The sequence below is a fragment of the Lycorma delicatula genome, chromosome 1, assembly GCF_047948215.1.
Source record: "Lycorma delicatula isolate Av1 chromosome 1, ASM4794821v1, whole genome shotgun sequence".
NCBI lineage: Eukaryota > Metazoa > Arthropoda > Insecta > Hemiptera > Fulgoridae > Lycorma > Lycorma delicatula.
In genome coordinates, this window is record NC_134455.1 from 58,761,650 (window position 1) to 58,782,048 (window position 20,399).

The window sequence follows — 20,399 nt, forward strand, 5'->3', positions numbered from 1 at the left end:
AATGGAAGATAGAATTTTCAAGCCTAACCATGCAGTTAGAATGCATAGAGGTTCCTACAGAAGCTTCTGCTATCCGTAGGAACCTTGATCAAAACAACCTCCAGAGTTAACTCAAGGGTCACCCCTCCGAATACAAATGATGCTAGATCTTACCGTAAGCAGGGATCCACCACTCCGAGTCAGTGAACACTTTTGATAATCACGATCAGCTCCAAAGATTTTACATGAGCTTGAAAAAAAATCAGCGTTACAGTTAACATCTGACAACCAGGTTTCAGACAATACGAATATATTATACCAATAAGTGACCAGGGAAGCATAAAGTTCATCCTGTTTAGTACGAATATCGCAAATGTTTTGATAGAATATCGAAAATTCCATCAGAGGTCCGTTGAAGGGGAACATCCTCTTTTGAAAAACAAAAACTCTCTTCATTCTTCTTTTCAAGGATCCATAGAAGAGATATTAGGATACCGCATGGACAAAAATCTAGATTATTAATCTGGTTAAACTCGAAGTTGTAGACCTCACAAGAAACATGAAATGATTTGTAAGATGAGTATTTCGTTTTAATTTAGAACATATCTAGAACTTTAAGCAAATCTTCAATGTCGGATTCCATTATTGAGGATTAAACCTGGTCACTAACAAAAATCGTTTATGTGGCTGTTAGGTACAACCAGTGCAGGATTTGAAGGCAATTTACCTAACCGGAGCCTACTGTTTAAAGAGCTTCGATTTAAACAGAAGCTTCTTCGGTAATAACTTGGAGCCAGTACTAACTTTAAATTAAGTAGCAAAGTGATTTAGAGTTAGCACTAGCTCCAAGTTCTTGCTGCTTTTCCCCTTAACAACAGCAGCCCGTGTATGACCAACATAATCGAAATCATAAACAATGTTCGGGTAATTTTGTTCATGTAATAATAACAATAATGATAATAATAATAATGCCCTTCTCTTTCTTTTCCTGTTTAGCCTCCGGTAACTACCGTTTAGATAATTCTTCAGAGGATGAATGAGGATGATATGTATGAGTGTAAATGAAGTAGTCTTGTACATTCTCAGTTTGACTATTCCTGAGATGTGTGGTTAATTGAAACCCAACCACCAAAGAACACCGGTATCCACGATCCAGCATTCAAATCCATGTAAAAATAACTGGCTTTACTAGGACTTGAACGCTGTAACCCTTGACTTCCAGATCAGCTGATTTGGGAAGACGCATTAACCACTAGACCAACCCGGTGGGTTGAATAATAATGCCCTTTCTTTTTTTTTTTTTCTTTTGCTGTTTAGCCTCCGGTATCTACCGTTTAGATAATTCTTCAGAGGATGAATGAGGATGATATGTATGAGTGTAAATGAAGTGTTAGTCTTGTACATTCTCAGTTCGACCATTCCTGAGATGTGTGGTTAATTGAAACCCAACCACCAAAGAACACCGGTATCCACGATCTAGTATTCAAATCCATGTAAAAATATCTGGCTTTACAAGGACTTGAACGCTGTAACTCTCGACTTCCAAATCAGCTGATTTGGGAAGACACGTTAACCACTAGACCAACCCGGTGGGTTGAATAATAATGCCCTGGAAAAACCCAACCCCACGGCCGTGGAATAACATCTACTCACAAATCCAGGGCTGGAAACGACATTATACTTCGGTACTATTGCTTACTTTGGTCGGAGGGACAATGGTTTTTGCTCAGGAGCTCTCTGTGGAGTACGGTATTGGTAAGCTCTCTAACTATTGGTTACAGCGTTCAAGTCCTAGTAAAGCCAGTTATTTTTACATGAATTTGAATACTTTGGTACCGGTGTTCTTTGGTGGTTGGGTTTTCAATTAACCACACATCTCAGGAATGGTCGAACTGAGAATGTACAAGACTACACTTCATCTACACTCATACATATCATCCTCTGAAGAATTATCTAAACGGTAGTTACCGGAGGCTAAACAGGAAAAAGAAAGGTATTGGCGGTCCCGAGCTGGCTGCGGTTGTGCTTCTCGGTTTTGCTGTTTGCAGTGGTGGCGGGAGACATGACCATTATCTGTTTTTACTGACGCTGGGCGGAATGGGGACGTCGAGAGCCCATCCCTTTTCCCGATTGTGAAGCCGGGTTTGGAGCCGACTGCTGTGAGCTTAGTTCTCTCGAAGTCTTTCGGCGCTCAGCATATGTCAGTCACTGCGGCCTTGGCAGAGATTGTCCTATGGGTAAGGAATCGAAGCCCTTACTGCTGCTTGCGAGTCCGGGATGACGATATCGTGGGTCAGGCAGTACCTAATCGCTTCTCAGACACTTGGCTAAGATCAAAGTATAGTACCAAAGTATTGGTACTATACTTTGATCTTAGCCAAGACTCCCCTGCTCGGGTTAACTTTGTGGGACTGGAGAACCCAGGCAAGATCCTATATAACATTCTACAAAGACCTGATTATATACTTTACAACCATCTTGCTTTAAAAAAGGCATATTCTGATTATTACATTTATCTCATTTATCATTTTTTTTTAGCTGTCAGCAAAAAATGTTTTGTGCTCAAAATAAATAATTAGTAGTTTGCTTAATCTACTTAATAATAATTACAGTTATTTCCAATTCATTATCATTACTGGCAATATTTATTTGCTTTTCTTATCTGTTATTTATAGAATCTTATATGCTTACATAAAAACAATTTGAAGTAGATTAATTCTAAAGCTGATGCAGCTAATAATTCTTAGTTACTCTCAATTTAAGTGAAACATAAACAAAAATGGTCTACATAAGGTTTACTATTTCTTTCACTTCATTAATAAATTTCTTAACAGCTTATCCAGACTATTATTCTGAGGTATCTTTACCTCATACATCACAATTTGTAGATTCATTTCCTAGTGAAGTAAAAAAATACAAACATGATTTCTTAAAGATCCTTGTAGTTGGTGCTAACAAAACAGAAGATATAGAACTTGCTACTCTACTTACTGTTCTCAGGAAAGGAAGTGTAAGAGTATATTTATGTCATTTACTATTGTGTTACAGTAGAATTTTCATGTATAGTATTGTAATTGAGTCTCTCTCATGCACGCGCGCATGCACACACAATGTGTGTGTGTGTGTGTGTGTGTGTGTGTGTGTGTGTGTGTGTGTGCGTGTGTGTGTGTGTGTGTGTGTGCATGTGTGTGCGTGATATATGTGGGATCTGTATCTCTCGACTACAGCTTCTTGATAAAGATTTATTATTTTAACCTAGTTTTAAACATCTTACTTACTATTTACTTCATAAGTAGAAATCAGTTTAAGTAGAAAAAAGTTCTATTAAGAGGTTAATATGATACTTACTATGGCAATTGCATTGCTTCATTTCTTTACAATAAATTTTCTAATATGTGCATTGTAAAACTACTTGTTCCACTAAAAGAATAAAGATTAATATAACTATATGGGCTCCATACCTCAAACCCAAAAATCATTTAGGTTTGTTCATATTTGAAGAACGCGGGTAGTTAAGATGATGTAGTGGAACTGGCTGAAATATAATGTGTATTTGATAATAATTATCAGTAGTAAAATGAAATTTTGGTTTCTCTAGGTTTCTGTATGTTTTTCAGGTATGATTCACTATTTATTTCTAAGAAGTAACAATTAGAACCCAAAAAAGAATAGAGTTTCAAACAAATACCTTATGAAACACACTTTTACTTCTTTTAAGATCATTTTGTTAGATATAAAATTTGCATTATTTAAATTGTAGAGATGGTCAGTTGATTTTGAAGAATGACGTAATAGAATAGATCAATGTTCTTTTGTTTCTATTAACAAACTATAAAACACGTTGTAGTTACATTTTAAAAAGACAGTGAAAGTTAAACATTTCTACGAGGTTGGTCAGCGATGATACATAGAGGAGAAGCAGTTATGGAATAGGATGTTTTGTTTGGCAGCAAGCTATTGTTTAACGAACATGTTTTTCAAACAGACTAAGTTTTTTCCTGTTTTTCATCCTAAGATGAAAAACAAGAGGAAAACTTTGAACTGATTTTATGGGTCTGTTGCTTGTTTCAAGATGTTTGAATGATACTATATCTGTATACAAGATTGGTTAGGCCAGTGCTTGAATATTGTGCCTCAATATAGAATTGTAATAAAGCCTACACTTCTAATTTAATTGAAGCTTTTCAGGGGCGTCTTTATTCATTTTTGACACAACAAGTTTCAATGTAGTATCTTCTGATTATAAAAAGCCCACTTTAGTTTCTGGGATTTATTTCCCTGAGGGATTAGTGGTTGTATAAAATCCATAAAGAATTATTTCTTTCTTTGGATGCAGCAGCCACCTTTGTTAATTTCTTTGGCAAGATGCTTGGAGAAAATTAATGTTTATCATCCAGATTCTGTCAATATTGTTGTTGACTGCATTTCATTTATAAGTAAAACCACTGATTATAAGTAATATGTTTAATGTGTATTGTTTTTTAGAATATTTTGTCCCTTGAATGGTTTGATGGTTGTATGAATTTTAAAAAAAATTTGATTTTGTGAAGAAGGTAGCACACACTACTTAATAAAATATTTTAAACATTCTGCATGAATGATGTTTAAAGCTAAGAAATTTGTTTCTTGGAATTTTCTGGTAGGATGTTTCCTGAGCAAATAATCACAAAAAAATAATTCCTACAGTAGAGCTATCGGAGGCTTCTTCCAGGTAAAAAAATATTTTTACCTCAAAATTTATTAAAATATTATGACCAGTACTTTTTATCTTATTAATTTGTTATAAAATTCAACCTGAGTATATAAATGCTGAAAAATCTTTTAGGTGCCAGTAATAGGATAGGATCTGTCCAAAAGTAGCTTTTACCCCTCTCCAGAAGTTATTCAATGAATCACTTCTCTCAAATAGGATCTGCTATTGGTGTAATAAATAACACTACCCATTTTAATGAAAAATTGCTTTATCTGAATCAGTTTTTAATTAAAGCTGCAAACTGGAAACATTTTTCTCAACAATAGATTTTATTTTTTTTTTAATAACTGATTTTTAGATGCGTATAAGAAGTCAGTTTTAAGAATTGTTTTTGGAATAATAACTTGGGGCTTTAATAAATGTTGGATCAATAGGGCTTCTTATGCAAGGCTAGTTTTTTAACAGTTTATCATCTTTTAATAAATGTTGTTTATTTTTCTTAAGTGATAATTGTTTTACTTATACAGAGTGATTCAAAGAAACGGGAAAATTAAATAACGTTAATGAAAAATTTTTTTTAGAAAATTAATTTTATTTCATGTAATTGTACAAATGTTGCCATTTTAGGATACATACATTTTAGTTTATTTTTTAAAGACGACATCTTGCAGGTGACCTCCTCTTCTATGTAAACACTCACGAAGTCTCTTCGTTAAATTGTTCATGGTTTGACGTAACATCTCAACTGGAATTTCCGCAATTGCTTCTCGGATCTATGCCTTCAGTTCTTCCGTTGTAGCAGGTCTACTGTGGAACACTTTGCTTTTAAGGTGACCCCACAAAAAGTAATCGGAAGCTGAGAGATCAGACGATCTGGGAGGCCATCTAATGTCACCATTTCGTGAAATGACACGTTGTCCAAACAATCGGCGTACAGCTGCCATCGATATTCGTGCAGTATGTGACGTTGCTCCGTCTTGTTGAAACCAGGCTGTGTTAAGAATTGGTGGAAATCTCTTTTGTTGTTCCACAACAAAGGTTTCAAGCATGGCTACGTAACGAGCCGACGTCACTGTAATCGCAAGACCGTTGTCATCCTCAAAAAAATAAGGGCCTATAACACCGTAAGATGACAGCACACCACACGGTAACTTTCTGGCTGTGCAACGGACGCTGGTGTAGCTGCGTAGGATTTTCTTGTGCCCAGTATCTGAAATTTTGCTTGTTAACAAATCCACCGAGGTGGAAATGCGCTTCGTCCGACATCCACAGTTCCTGAACAAACTCTTCGTTATCATTTAGCTTCTGAAGCATTACATTACAGAATTGTGCTAGCACAACTGCATCGTTCGGTTTCAGTTCCTGGACGATCTGCAACTTGTATGGATGGTATTGCAAGTCCTTCACTAACATTCTTCGAACATTTGAACTATGCAATTGTAAAGATGATGAGAGACGACGGATTGATCGATGTGGACTTCGTGTGACAGCATCTTGTAAAGCTTGAACATTCTGTGGTGTACGGACGGTTCGCTCACGGCCTGGAGGTTTCTTTTTCATTGCCGAACCAGTTTCCTCAAAATTAGATATCCATGTTTTAATTGCATGTGCTGATGGAACACGGTCGTGCCGTCCCAGATTAAAATGACGGCGAAATTCTCTACGCGCTCCCTCCACACTGTCATTGTTTTTGTAAAACGCTTTGATAGCAAATGCACGTTGCGCACCACTCCAAGGATACATGACAACTAAATGGCAGGTTAGGTTAGAGAGGCTGGCGCCACTTATCAAGTGGTACCATTCACCCACGGCTACCAACACAACTTTCAAAATTTCCCGTTTCTTTGAATTACTCTGTATAAGCAGAATGAATGTTGAACTAAAATGTTTGAGTTACATTTTGCAAGCTACCAAAAATGTTTTCTTAGCTAAATTATAATACATAATAATCTCAAACATATACCTTAATAAAAGAATATATGTAGCTGGCGTGAAATAGTAATTCCACAAAATAGTAACCAGTGCTGCCAACATAATTTTCAAAATATTTGTAATGCCTATGCTTTTTAAATTTTATCATTTCTTTTTTTTGTAACCCTTCATAACATTTATAGTAATATTTTTCCCCCTATAATTGTAATTCTAAATTGCGAATAATGTGTGTAATATATGTTATTTTTCCATTACAGCTATATACTCAATTTGCAGGATTATTTATAAGTGAAGAAGACAGAGCAGAAAATATTATTACTGCTTACAACATAATTATTACTCCAGATGCAGACCCTGATCACATCATAGGAGAGAAACCATATGATATGATCATATTACCCGGAGGATTAGGATACAGACAATTCATGCATGTAAGTTTTAAAGTGGTTTGCTTGTTTTTTCTTTTCAGTTATACCTGAAATGTCAATAACTTCAACGTTTCTGGTATTCATTACTGATGTACTGTTTTTTTTTTTTTTACATAGTCTGTTTCTCATATAAAGAAAAAAAAATGTTGTTAAAATTATTACAATAAATAAACAATGAAAATTTATATTTTATAACTATTAAATAACCAAATTTCAAATTAAATGTGTTTTTTAATAATTTTATTGAGATAAAAAGGTGTAATAGATAAATTGAATATAATATGTAATTACCAATTTCATTCAAAAGTTTATTGACATTAGTACTATAAACTGTGATGTAGACAGTTTGAATGCCAGATTTAAAAGAGGTTTTGACCTTTCTTGTTGAACATAATAAATTCTTTTTATAATAGTAATATACAAATAGTAATGTATAAATGTTATTCTTTTTATTTCTATTGATTCACTTGTTTTGTTTAAATTTTTATTGGAACCTATGTTTATTTGGCTGAATCAGATTCTGTGCATAAACAATTTTCTCTTTGGGAGGGAAAAATAAAGATATTTTGTAGTTAATGTTAGTTGATCAAATCCTAGTAAAGTTAAGTTACTTTTATACAGATTTTAATTTATAGAGTGGATATCAGTGTACTTTGATGATTAGGATTCAATTAACTATACATTTCAGTAATGGAGACTGAGTCTTGCTTTCATGTTATACATATCATCCTCATCTCTTTGGGCCATAGGATTACTTGTTGTTCCAAAGCTGAACAGATTATATCTTGCACATAAGGAGTAGAAAATAGAAATGTAAGCTGATATAACATAACCTTACATGTTATTTTCAATGTAATATTTGAAAAGTATTATACAAACTAGGAAATGCTTTTAAGATTCAAGATTTGGTGAAAGGAAAATCCTGATGTTCACCTCTCATGGTTGAGAGGGGGCAATGATTGTATGTATTAACAACTGCTAGAATATACAACTGACTAACAAATGTGAGGATGAAATGCTCCAAGTACAAGAAATTCCCCCATTATAAGTGCCAACCTCCTTGTTATCCAGCCTCCTTGGAGGATGGATAACAAGTGGTGCGTACTGGACACTTGCCTAGGGATGGGAAAGTGCCCCCAAAAGCAGAGGAATTTCTTAAAGAAATCAGCAGTATTAGAATACAGAAGGTAATGGAAAACCACTATAAAGGATCCTACTGATAATTCCTTGCATTATGCTATGATGCTACGAAAGAAGTTAAAGGATTAATTGTGTATAGAAACTTGGAATGTCAAGACTATTATAGAGTGAAAATTTAGTGAAGCTCAAGAGGGGGAGGTAAATAAAATGGGTATATTAACTGGACTGAGTAAAGTAATGTGGGTGGACAGACTGAAAATAAAAGTAGAGAATTTACCATATTATATATATTCTGGAAAAAAAGGAAAAAATGGGGGCACAACAATTATGAGGAATGAAGCACAAAAAAGCATGTAAAAAGTATGTTGATGAATGATAGAATAATAATATTATTAAGGATTGGGATATTATCAAAAAGATTTAGTAGTAGTATTAGTAATAGTACAAGTATATATAACGTTGAATTATGAAGATATTGAAGAGATACATGAGAGAACTGAAGATGTAAAAATTAAAGAAGAACTGCTGGGAGACTGGAAGTGTGGTAGGAAAATTTGGCTTAGGGTAAGGAATGGAAGAGGGAACAAGTTTGTAGTAATTTGCCAAGAAAAACAATGATTACAACTGACACTTGGTTTAAAAACCATGAAAGGAAATACACATGGATATCCCTTGGGGTCAAAGCATGCTATCAGGTAGACCATATGTTAGTAGATGAAAGATATAGGAATGCAGTAAAGAAAGCCACTGAATTATCAGGTCCAGATATCAGTAGTGATATTGTACTGCTTATAATGAAATTGAGAATAATTTTAAAGAAAGTAGAGAAAGCAAAGATAGTTAAGAAATGGAACTTGGAAAAATTGAAGAAATTGGATAATGATTCTATAGAAAATTATTTAAGAAATGAAGAATGAAAAATCGACTGAGTAGATGAACTTCCCATAGAATTTTATAAATACTATGGAGGAAGGAGTGGAAAAAATTGTTGAACTGCACAATAGGATATAGAGTACAGGGAATGGTCTGAAGACTTCATGAAAGCAGTAATGATACCTACCCCAAAGAAAACAAATATTAGAAAATGTATAGGACACAGAACAATAAGTTTAATAGCCCATACCTCTAAAATATTATTAAGACTCCTAAACCAGAGGTTGGTAAGAATAATGAAAGAGATACAGAGAGGAACAGTTTGGCTTCAGAAAAGGGAAAAGAACCAGAGATGCAATCAGCCTACTAAAGATGGTTGGAGAGATATATTTAAAGAGAGGAAGATGAATGAATCTGTCTTTCATTGATTTAGAGAAGGTATTTAGTGAAGTGGGAGAAAACAAAGGAGATTCTTAAAGAAAAAAATTTGGGTGGCAAGACAAAAGGTTAATTAAAGAATTATACATGAGAATGAAAGTAAATAAGAATATGACTGATTGAGTAGGTCTAGGACCAGTTGTTAGGCAAGAATGCTGCCTTTCACAGACACTATTCAACATTTATATCAAAGATATTATTTGTATAATGAAAATATTAGAAGAAAGAGAAGAAGAATAAGTAAAGGAGGATGAAAAATAGGATATATAAGTTTTGCTGATAAGCAATTCTTTCACCTGTTGTGATGATATTTTATCACCTAATCTACATTTTATTATTTGATTTACTAAAACCATTACAAAGTGTCAACAATGTTGTATGTTCTAATTAAATATAATTCTTATGACAAGTGGTCAAACAAAATTTACTTAAAAGCAAAGTGAACTACTTTAAGGGATTTAAAATAGTATTTGCATTCAAGAAAATAGTGTCAAACAGAAGTGAATAAGTTTTATCTCAATTTTTTTATTTTTTTAAATTTTGTTAAATATTAATGAAAATTTAATTTTATTCAATTTTACTACAAAAATAAGAAAACATTTAGATATTGTATAACTGGTGGTTATTTCAAGGCACCAAATCTATTTGTATCTTTTTTTAAATGAAGGCTGTGTTGCACAGATATGAATACATTTTGTGTTTATTGTCTATAAAAATACTAGTTATGTGTTAGGTTTAAAATTTCTCTCTGCTATTTTGAATGCAATTTAAATTCTAATAGCATCAAAAGGGTAAAAAATACATCATTTTATGGAGAATTTGGCAGTGAGAATTTTTGATTGATAAACTATTAAGACTCAGTTTTCATTTCCTCATTTTTATTTATAAAAACAAAAATTTTCACTTTTTTTCTTACTCTTTATACATTTTCATTCTTTCTTTTCCTCTTTATAAATTCTCACTTTTTCTGTTACTCTTATTAAATTAAAATTTTTATTGCTCTATTGTTAGTCAGTCTTGGTCCAGCCTTCAAAAACTCAGCATGTGTTTATTATAAATGTATAATCAATTAATAGAATAATGTTTATATATGAATTACAAGTACAAAGATTATAATAAAAATAATTTATATTATAAATGAAATAAAGACATTTATTTGAATTAACCAGTGAATAATAAAATATTTAAAATAATTAAACCGAACCGAGTTGTTGAACCAAGGCGGCATATTATTCAAAAATAACAATGCTATTTTTGCAGTATTACAAATGAAGATAGATAGATGTAAAACTAATGCAGAAAATGAAACCGGGAGATATATGATACAGAATTATTTTCATTTCATTTATTTATTTATGTTAAATTGTATTTGATAAACTTTTTGTATCATTGTATTTAATAATTAAAAACACAACATTATTGATACTTTGTATTACAAAATCAAACAATTTAATAATAAAATATGTAATAAAAATAATACCATCAGAACAGGTTATTTTTTTAAAAATCTTTTTCAAATATGAGTCACACACTAGTTATTTTCAAAATTTAACAGAATTAATTGTATGTTGTTTTTTTTTGTTTGCTTGATGATATCGCCATATAAGCTTGAAATTTTTTCTTGAGTATGGAAATGGAATTTTTAGTGCATGAAAAATTCCATACCTGACCGGAATTCAAACCAGGGACCTCTGGATGAAAGGCCAAGACGTTACCATGGAGATCAGCTTTAAATTCATCATCCCCTTCTTGTGTTTCATATAATATTCATTAAAAATAATATGAAAGATTATGTTACATCAGCTTACATTTTTTTTTTCTATTCCTAACGTGTAAGTTGGAATCTATTCAAATTTAAAACGACAAGCAACTCTATGATCCAAAGAGATGAGGATGATATGTATGACATGAAAATGAGCTGCAGTCTTTACAGACTCAAGCCGAGCATTCCTGAGATGTGTGATTAATTGAACCATACATATATATATTTCATCATATATACTTCCATAAAAAAATTTTAAAAGACCTTCAGATTAGCGATAAATTTTATAAAATATTTCATTAATCAACTTAAAATAATGTATTACTATTTTTAATGATTTTACCTAAACACTACTGTAGTACATTTACTAAGAAATAAATTAAATCATTTACTAATTATACTGTTACAATTATATCATAACTATCATGACTGGAACATTTAAGATAGAATATTTCCAAAGCACATTCCTCCTTTTTACACTTTTTTTTAATTTAATAATTTTGAATGCATAAAAAATAAAAATGTATAAACAAAGCTTACTATGTTTTCAAACCGTTAGCAGGGACTTTTTTGAAGTGGTGTTTACGTGAGTGAAAAGAAATTGTCCTTTCAGTAACTCATATGCAAAAATTCAACAGCTGCTGTGTTGCAGGATTTTAAATATATAAGAACTATTTGAGAAAGGTGGAAAGTAAAGAATTATTTATTTTAAAAATCCAGAATCACTAGGTCGGTTGGTTTAACAAAGAATGAAGATTGGTAATATTAATGCAGATGTTGTTTTTCCAGCCTAGTACAAACCGACCAGTAAGGTAGTAAGTCACCGGCGAGCGCATGGAATGGGAAGATTTACTTCTGGAGAATTATTTATATTAAAATATTCATTATGGTAACAAAAACAAAGTTAATATTCTGATTTTTCTGATAAACGTCTGATAATTAAACGGCTGAAAATAACATACATGTCAATTAATTACTTGCTGAGAAGATTAATCATTTGACTTTAGTTATTTGGCTGCAACTCAACCGTTGTGGAGTGAACTTCCTTGGAATAATTATCTGAAGGTATGTGTTTTCTTTTTAGAGTTCTGTTACGTATAATTTTTTTAGAAATTTCAAGATTCACTATGGAAACAGTCATGAGAAAAAGATAACAGGGAAAAAGAATATCCACATCAGTTTTTCAGACAATCGGGGACCAACTATGTACACCAAGTACTACAATTTATCCATCCTACATACTAAAAAACCTGCTACTGTACTCGTATGCTACAGCATATCACATACTATGTTATACACTATATTTGGTAAGATTCAGACTTAGTTTGAGAAAATTCACACAGATAGAAAAAGTTTTAGCCACTGCAGCATATCAATCAACATTTATTCATGTATACTTGTGCAACAGTCAAAACTAGAAATTCAGCTGTTCTTGGTATATATAATTTGAACATAGTCATTAAAGGATCAGACCACAAATATAAATTGCAAAATGCTACTAGCAAGTTTTAAATATTCTAAGTCAAGTAGTAGAGGAAGGTAATACTATTAATCAGAACAAGAAAATGTACAATAAACATCACTGATAATAAATCTAATTCACTATTAAGTCGATCTCCGTGGCAGAGTGGTAGCGTCTCAGACTTTCATTTGGTGGTCTCAGGTTCAAATCTGGTCAGGCACGGCATTTTTCGTACACTAAAAATTGTCATCTGATATTCTCATACACAAGTTTCAAGCTGTAGAAGAAATTTGCGTGGACCACAATAAACATTTTTGATAAAGTTGAAAGCATATATTCGTTAATTTCCAAACACAAAATTCAAATATAGAATTTAAATAGAAAGTAATCATTTAAGAAGTGAAGTTACATATATAAAAGTCGAAAAAAGTAAATTGTAAAATGAAATTTTGAACTGAAACTAAATTTGCATAGTTCTTCGCAGTATAACACTACTCATTTAAGATAAGAGTATTGTACCTTAAAGAAGAAACCGTCTGATGTGTTTCTCAGTGTAGCAAAGATTCTTTATTTAAAAAGTGAAATGGTGAATGCCCTGCACCATCTGATTTTACATTGCTCGGAATTATTAGGAAAAGTGAAACGATGGTTTTAGCCCTGTGAAATCGATCTTGTGCGACACATGATAGTCAGTCTTTGACTGGTGAACTGATGAATTTATATGTTACTTGTAGGAGAACGAAGCGCAAGTTATACACTTTCGTTATCTGTGTAAGTTGTGAAAAGATCTTCATCTGTCAGGTTCCTGGGCAGGTTGCTATTCCAGTGCTCCCTTGGGGAACAGAGAATGAACTTATAACTTTAAAGCAAAATGTGGCGTGAAAGGCAGTAAGTCGGTGTATCTAATGAAAGCACTAGGTCCACTGCTTTGATAACAATTAGTAGTGATTTCTGAAGGTTCGAACATTTGAAATAGTTCATATTTTAGATAATTTGAATAGATCAGATAAATGAAATGTTTTTCTTTTAAAGGCTTTGTCTTTTAAATTAGTAATTTTGTTTTGTTGTTGAAATGTACATCAATGAATTAGATATATCTAAAGGAATTTAGTGTGCTTATTAAGTAATTTGTATATAATTTGTACATAATAATTTTAGTTTTATTTTTGGAAAATTAATTTAAACAAATTTTGTCATGTTTACAAATCTGTAATTGAATAATAGATTGTACTTATTCCTTATTCTATTTAAAATATCACAAAAGGAAACACTAATAATAAAATAATCAAGATAATAAAAAGTATATAAATGTAAGTGTGTAGTATCTTTGTTGTTGTTTTTAATTTAATTTAATTTTAATTCAATTAAAAATAAAATGAAACAAAATCACTTTTATATTTAATGTTTATATTTGTTCAGACAAAGTTTTATTAAAACTACATTAAAAATAATGAATAGCCAAAGGTATATATGTACCAGGTATGCATATACTTTGTTGCAGCATCTGTCTCATTGGTTTTTGTTATTAGCATGACTGATGTTTCACTTTTATTTTTTATTCTCCATATAGAAGTAACATTTTCTTTAGCTTTTCAGATACAACTTTTGTAAATAATGTTGAATGTTAAGAGTAAAGGAACTGAATGTTTATTTTTAAAGGGATTTGAATACATAAATGATATATTTTTTCATAATATTGTGTATTATGATTATTATACAATTTTTTTAACAAAACACAATCATCCATTGAAGAAGAAACTGTGTAGCTATTGCCTGGTGTTTGGTATTGTGTTTGCAGGCAGGATAGCGATGCTTCGTCAGCAGATAAAACTAGGAGTGATGGTGACCTAACTCCCATTTTCAGTGACTTAATTCAGAAAGAATACAGTGTTTAGAAACTGATAATATGGACCTTTGAGTTCAAATTCATTGCCCTAATAGTAAATGTATGTGTGTAGTTTATATTTTCAATAACTTTGTTTCTGACCATTTTTTGACTTACTATAGTATTGAGAGGTATTTCACTTTCCACAATAAGAATTGCCGCATATTGATTGTAGGCAATTTATCTGGTGATGTTTGCTATCAGTGATGACTTGACAGTACTTAGATCAGATTTAACCTCATTTTAAAATACTTTGCATGAAGGTCTGTCAGGCTATATTCTTGGATAATTATAGGTTGAATTTGCACAACAATGAAGTGAATATAATTAATAGCAAGATACTGGATTTGGTTTTGAGTAGCATGAGTGATGAGTTCCTCCTGATGATTAACATACACCACTTGGAATTGTGGATGATACTATTTAATACACCGTATTAGATAGATATACTAAAATGAAATGTTCTTTGCCCATTGAATTTCCTTATACAGAGTTCGGCATATAAATCTGACGATTTTGTAGTAATTGTTATGTTGGCACCACTGTCAATGAGAAGGCGGGAGTGTTGTACATCGACAAATCTATTCATGCTATTTCAGTAGCCAGTATGTCTTGGTCGGGTGAACAACGAGCGTTTGTGATGTAAGCCTATTTTAAAAATAATGACTCGGTTATTGTAACACAGCGTTTATTTCGCAGACATTTCAATTTAAATAGACACGCGTCTGCTCCTAGTAGGAATACGATATTGTTGTGGGTGAAGAATTTTAGGAACACATCGTCTGCTTTAAAAATGAAACCAACAGGACGAAAACGGACTGTGAGAACGCCTGAAAACATTAACGCTGTAAGGAGGTTAGCTGTTACGCGGTCTCCACGACGTTCAGCAGCGAGACATGCTGCTGAGCTAGCCGTTTCTGATCGAAGTATACGACGAATTCTTCATACCGACCTGAAATTCCATCCGTATAAGATGATGTTAGTGCAGCAACTTAATGCAAATGATTGGGGGTCTCACAAAGCAGCTTGCGAGGTCATCCTCGAAAATGTCCACCAGGATGCCATTATTATTTTAAGTGACTAGGCACATTTTCATCAGACAGTATTTGTGAATAAACAAAATTACCGTTATTGGGCTTCATAATCCACGGCAAATTCTTGAAAAACCACTTCACAGTAAATATGTTACAGTGTGGTGTGCGGTTTCAAAGTTCGGCATAATTGGCCCATATTTTTTTGAGGAGTTAAATCGCAGAGTAACAGTAACATCTCATCGATATGTAAACATGTTGAATGAATTTCTGCGACCGAAACTGAATGGCTTTCAATGACATGATATGGTTTCAACAGGATGGTGCCACCGCCCATTCGGCGAGAATCGCAATGGATGTTCTGCGAGAAACCTTTCCTGGACGTTTGATTTCCCGATTTGGCGACATTCCTTGGCCAGCGCGTTCACCTTATCTGGCTATTTGTGATTTTTCTGTGGGGGTATCTGAAACATAACGTCTTCAGTAGTCGACCACAGTCAATTGCAGAACTCAAGGAGGTCATTCAACGAGAAATTGAAGCAGTTCCACAAGTGATGATTGAACGAGCAATGTCAAATTTTAGAATGAGGTTAACTGAGCGTGAGGAGTAAAGGAAAACATTTGGACGAAATAATATTATAATAAAAAAAAAATCTATGTAAGTAAATCACTAAAAAAAAAAATTGAAAAATTAAAATTATACTAAAAAAAATTAAAAATATTGCAAAAATAAAAAAAATAAATTTCAAAAAAAAAATATGTGCAAAAATTGATCTTTAATTTGATATATTAAATGTTTTAATAGGGCAAAACAGTTTAATTTTTATCCCTCAAAAATTGTCAGGTTTATATGCTGGACTCTGTATATATATTTATATAAAAAAGCCAATTTTTGTTGCTTTATATCCTTATTAGGATTAGATATTGGAATGAACTACATAAGATTACTGATATATTTTGTGCTGTTGAGTTCTTTCATACTAACTGTCCGTGCAGTGTTAAAAAAAATTTTATTATCTAGTAAGAAATATTCAGCTTGATTCTCTAATTTTACTAAAAGTATGTTAAACATTAAAAACAGGTCAATGTAAGTTAAAAAAAAAACCTTTTACAGAATTTAAGTAATCATAAAAGTCCTCATAGAATGGTAAAAATAAAAAAAATCATGTGCCATATGCACCTTACAATCAAGATGCGGGAGTCTTTAATAATAATGTAAAAGTATTACTAAACTTTTTGTAGTGTAAAAGTGAGTTAACGTAGCATTAAGGTTGGTAGATAGGAGGATGTATAATGATGGCAATTTTGTTTCCATAGCTTTTTTGAGAATTTTCCAGTATTATTTTGTAGAATAATATCTCTAATCTTTTAGAGATTTTCAATCTCTAAATTATTTCTCCTTCAGTAGAGTATATGAAACAAAGCAATGTCTCTGATAGCATTTCTCACGCAGCAGTTCCAGACGTATCTCTACTTTCCCTTTCATCTGTCAGTGTTGAGGAGTAAGTGAAGGCCACCCAAAATATAGCTTCCAAGCATTTGTTTGGGTTGGATCATGTGTCCTCTATATATATATATATATATATATATATGTGTGTGTGTGTGTGTGTGTGTGTCATCAAATCAGCATGAATTCTTTTCTGAGAAGTTACTGAGACTAATTTATTGCAATTTTCAGTATTAGAATGATAGCTTTGAAATTAATGTGCAGGATATCAGATATATGCAAGGTCGTAGACCTCTGCCTGCCATGACGAATCATAATTGGACTGCCATCAGATAAATTGCTAGATAAAATTCAAGCGTATCACTATGATGTGACGATCTTCTATACACAATTTTTTTTTTAAGTTTTTGACATGATAAGCCATTCTTTACTCTTCTAAAGTTGTCAGTTTACTTTTTAAGATGATCTAGTAACGTTTAGGATTTATATTTGAAAAACTGTGCTCAGTCTATTATTTACAAAGGCTTCTGATCTCATCATTTTGCTGTAGTCAGAGGTACTACATTGTCTTAACTAACAACCATTATACTTTGTAATTGTTATTAAAAAATATAACCAGGTTTAACATAAGTTTTTCAGTTTCCTGATGATTAGAAGATATCCTGAATATTAGGAGATTCAGATTGGGTGAAAAGCAGGTGTACATACCCGTACAATTTGACATTAATGAGGGAGTTGAATGGTCAAAAGAAATAAAGTTGTATTTTAATTTTTCTGAGTATTTTGTAATGATGTGTACAAAGTTTTTTGAAATTTTACTTTTTGATAATGAAATGATCAATAAATGCTTAAAAAAGTTGTTCATTTAAGAAATTTGGGAGTTGTATTATATTCAAATTTGATGTATAAAGACCATATTTTTTAAATTGCTCAAGGGACATTTTCTTGCATGGTTCTATCATTAGATTGAGCTGATCGCTTCAAGACATTATTAGTATTTTATTTTTTTATAAATATTATGCTATATTTAAGCTAGTATATGCTCCACTGTTGTATAGACCTCTATATTTGTTATGTGTTAGTATGTAATGGAAGAGGTGCAAAAAGATTCTGCAGTATCTGTTTTTTAAATTATCCAATATTTTTTCTTTGAAGGTTTCATACAATTGTCTGTTAATATTTATTTGAAAGATAGATTGTATGAACGAAGAGAAAACATCATTAACTTGCCTATAGTAGTTAATCTGTGGTGAGATACAGTGTCCAGCATTGGTCAAAAGAGTAAATATTTACTCTTTTCTTTTTCTTTCTTTTTTTAAGTACTAGTTTTCTATTCCCACAAAGTCAGAAAAAATTATGATTTGAATTCTTGGATAAATACTACTAATGGTAGCCTACATAAACCTATTCAACAGCCTAAGAACTGATTGTGATGTTGATATCTCTTTTTAATATTTTTTCCTTCATCGTTTCATTTCAATTTTGTTTAATTTATTATTTTTTATTGGTAATTGTATGAATACATAGTTATTGAGCTTGAATGAGCCCATTATGTTCAAGTAAAATAATTAAATAAAATTATAGAAATACCCAATAAAATGAAGTTTTGGTGATGTTATTCCCTACAATGAAATAGGTTTTATAAAAAAAACACACACACACATTTATACGAATATATACATATATATTTTAATTATTTTCCATATATATATATATATACAGAAAATAATCAAGTTTTACAATACTAATTATACTTTTTCATGTTTTGCAAGAGATTCTGTAGAACACAATACCACTTCTTCAGCAACCATATCAAATATATGATTTTTATTTACTTTTCATAGATAGTAAATAAAAAAAACAAAAAACTGTTGCATTAGTAGCATGATAAACTGACAAGTAGTAATCAGTTTTATAAGATTCAACTGAAAAAGCAAGATAGCTTCTTTGATATTTATTAAGTTCTCATGAATAATATTTCTAAAAGTTTGGAGGTGCTCTTCATTGTGAATAGACTTTAGAGTTGGCACAGAGAAAATAAATACATTAACCAGCATAATAACAATATCTGAAAAATATTTTTAACTTATAGAAATTACAGGCATATATAATACTTATTTTAATCATAATCTTATTTAATTTATAAGAGCAACTCAATAAGTTCAAAGAAAGTATGTAATGTTATACGTAAACAAGTATTACCTCAATAAAATAAACTCCAGTGGTTTAATAGAAACCAAGATAAATACTTCTGAAATTTATGTTATGTTAATGTTTTGGAATATTTCAGCATAAAACATTAGTCAAAGTAGTGAAGGAACAAGATAAAGCTTTCCGTTATATTGCAGCTATGTCAGAAGGTAAATAACAATGATAAATCTACTTCTTTAATATTTAACTATTAGAATTGTAAGTTTAATGTTTGTTTTTATTGTTGTTTTTTAATCAAATGAATACACTCGGTAAGCTATCATTGCAAAAAAACAACCTTAACTGTTTATTTTATTTGAAATAATGATAAACTTAACTTATATTTCTATAAATTGTAGTTTCTGTGAGATTTTCTGTATAGTGTCAATAATTAAAGCTATCAGTGAATGTATTAAAAATTGATAGCCTAACAAGAGGTTTATAATACAAATCATTTCAATAACGTATTCTAAAAGAACAACATAAGTAAAATTTAAATGTTTGTAAATTTCAAAACTTTCAGCAAATCATACCAAGTGCTCATTAATAGTTTAATGAAATGCTAGTTATAACCATCTTCCATGTTGGAATATGCTAATTTACTTTGAAGGTATACTACTTTCATTGAGTAGTTTCTCAGATGGCTATTAATGTCTAATGTAATGTACATGAGTCAAATTATTTAAGGTTTAATAACCATCATTTTTAATGAAATAATACACATGCAGAAGTAATAATAATAATTTTAGATGCACTCCAACCACCCAACAGTGCATCTTACCACTGCTAGATGGAGAGAAGAAGCAAGTAACTGGAAAAAGAGAGGGCAAATATCAACAGCATAAAAAGCCAAATAAGCTGAACATGAGTTTAATCTAACTCGTCACAAAATTTTATACTTAGCTGCACTGTCAATGAGAAGCTGAGTACATAACTTATTATTTACATTACACAAAATTCTCTTCAATCTCTTAAAAGAATTTATGTTAATCTCTAAAAACTTTGCTTTATTCTAACATTGTTCCACAATCTTTTTGCACTTCTTGCTGGGTACAACAGTTAAAAATCTTTGAATCACCAGCTGGCAAAAATTTGTTATAACTCCTCTTGGAACTCGCATTAAATCATTAAATTTTAGG

The 20,399-nt window shown here is 31.6% G+C and overlaps 1 protein-coding gene across 1 annotated transcript in view; it reads left to right on the forward strand.

Annotated features, from left to right (window-relative positions):
• The first annotated feature begins 2,713 nt into the window (after window positions 1–2,713).
• Window positions 2,714–20,399, forward strand: part of LOC142318107 (Parkinson disease protein 7 homolog) — a 38,536-nt gene continuing 20,850 nt past the window's right edge. Inside the window, exons 1-3 of the mRNA XM_075354642.1 lie at window positions 2,714–2,989; window positions 6,862–7,035; window positions 19,361–19,430. Of these exons, the coding sequence (XP_075210757.1) occupies window positions 2,759–2,989; window positions 6,862–7,035; window positions 19,361–19,430 (475 nt within the window). The 5' untranslated portion in view covers window positions 2,714–2,758. The remainder of the gene's footprint in view (window positions 2,990–6,861; window positions 7,036–19,360; window positions 19,431–20,399) is intronic.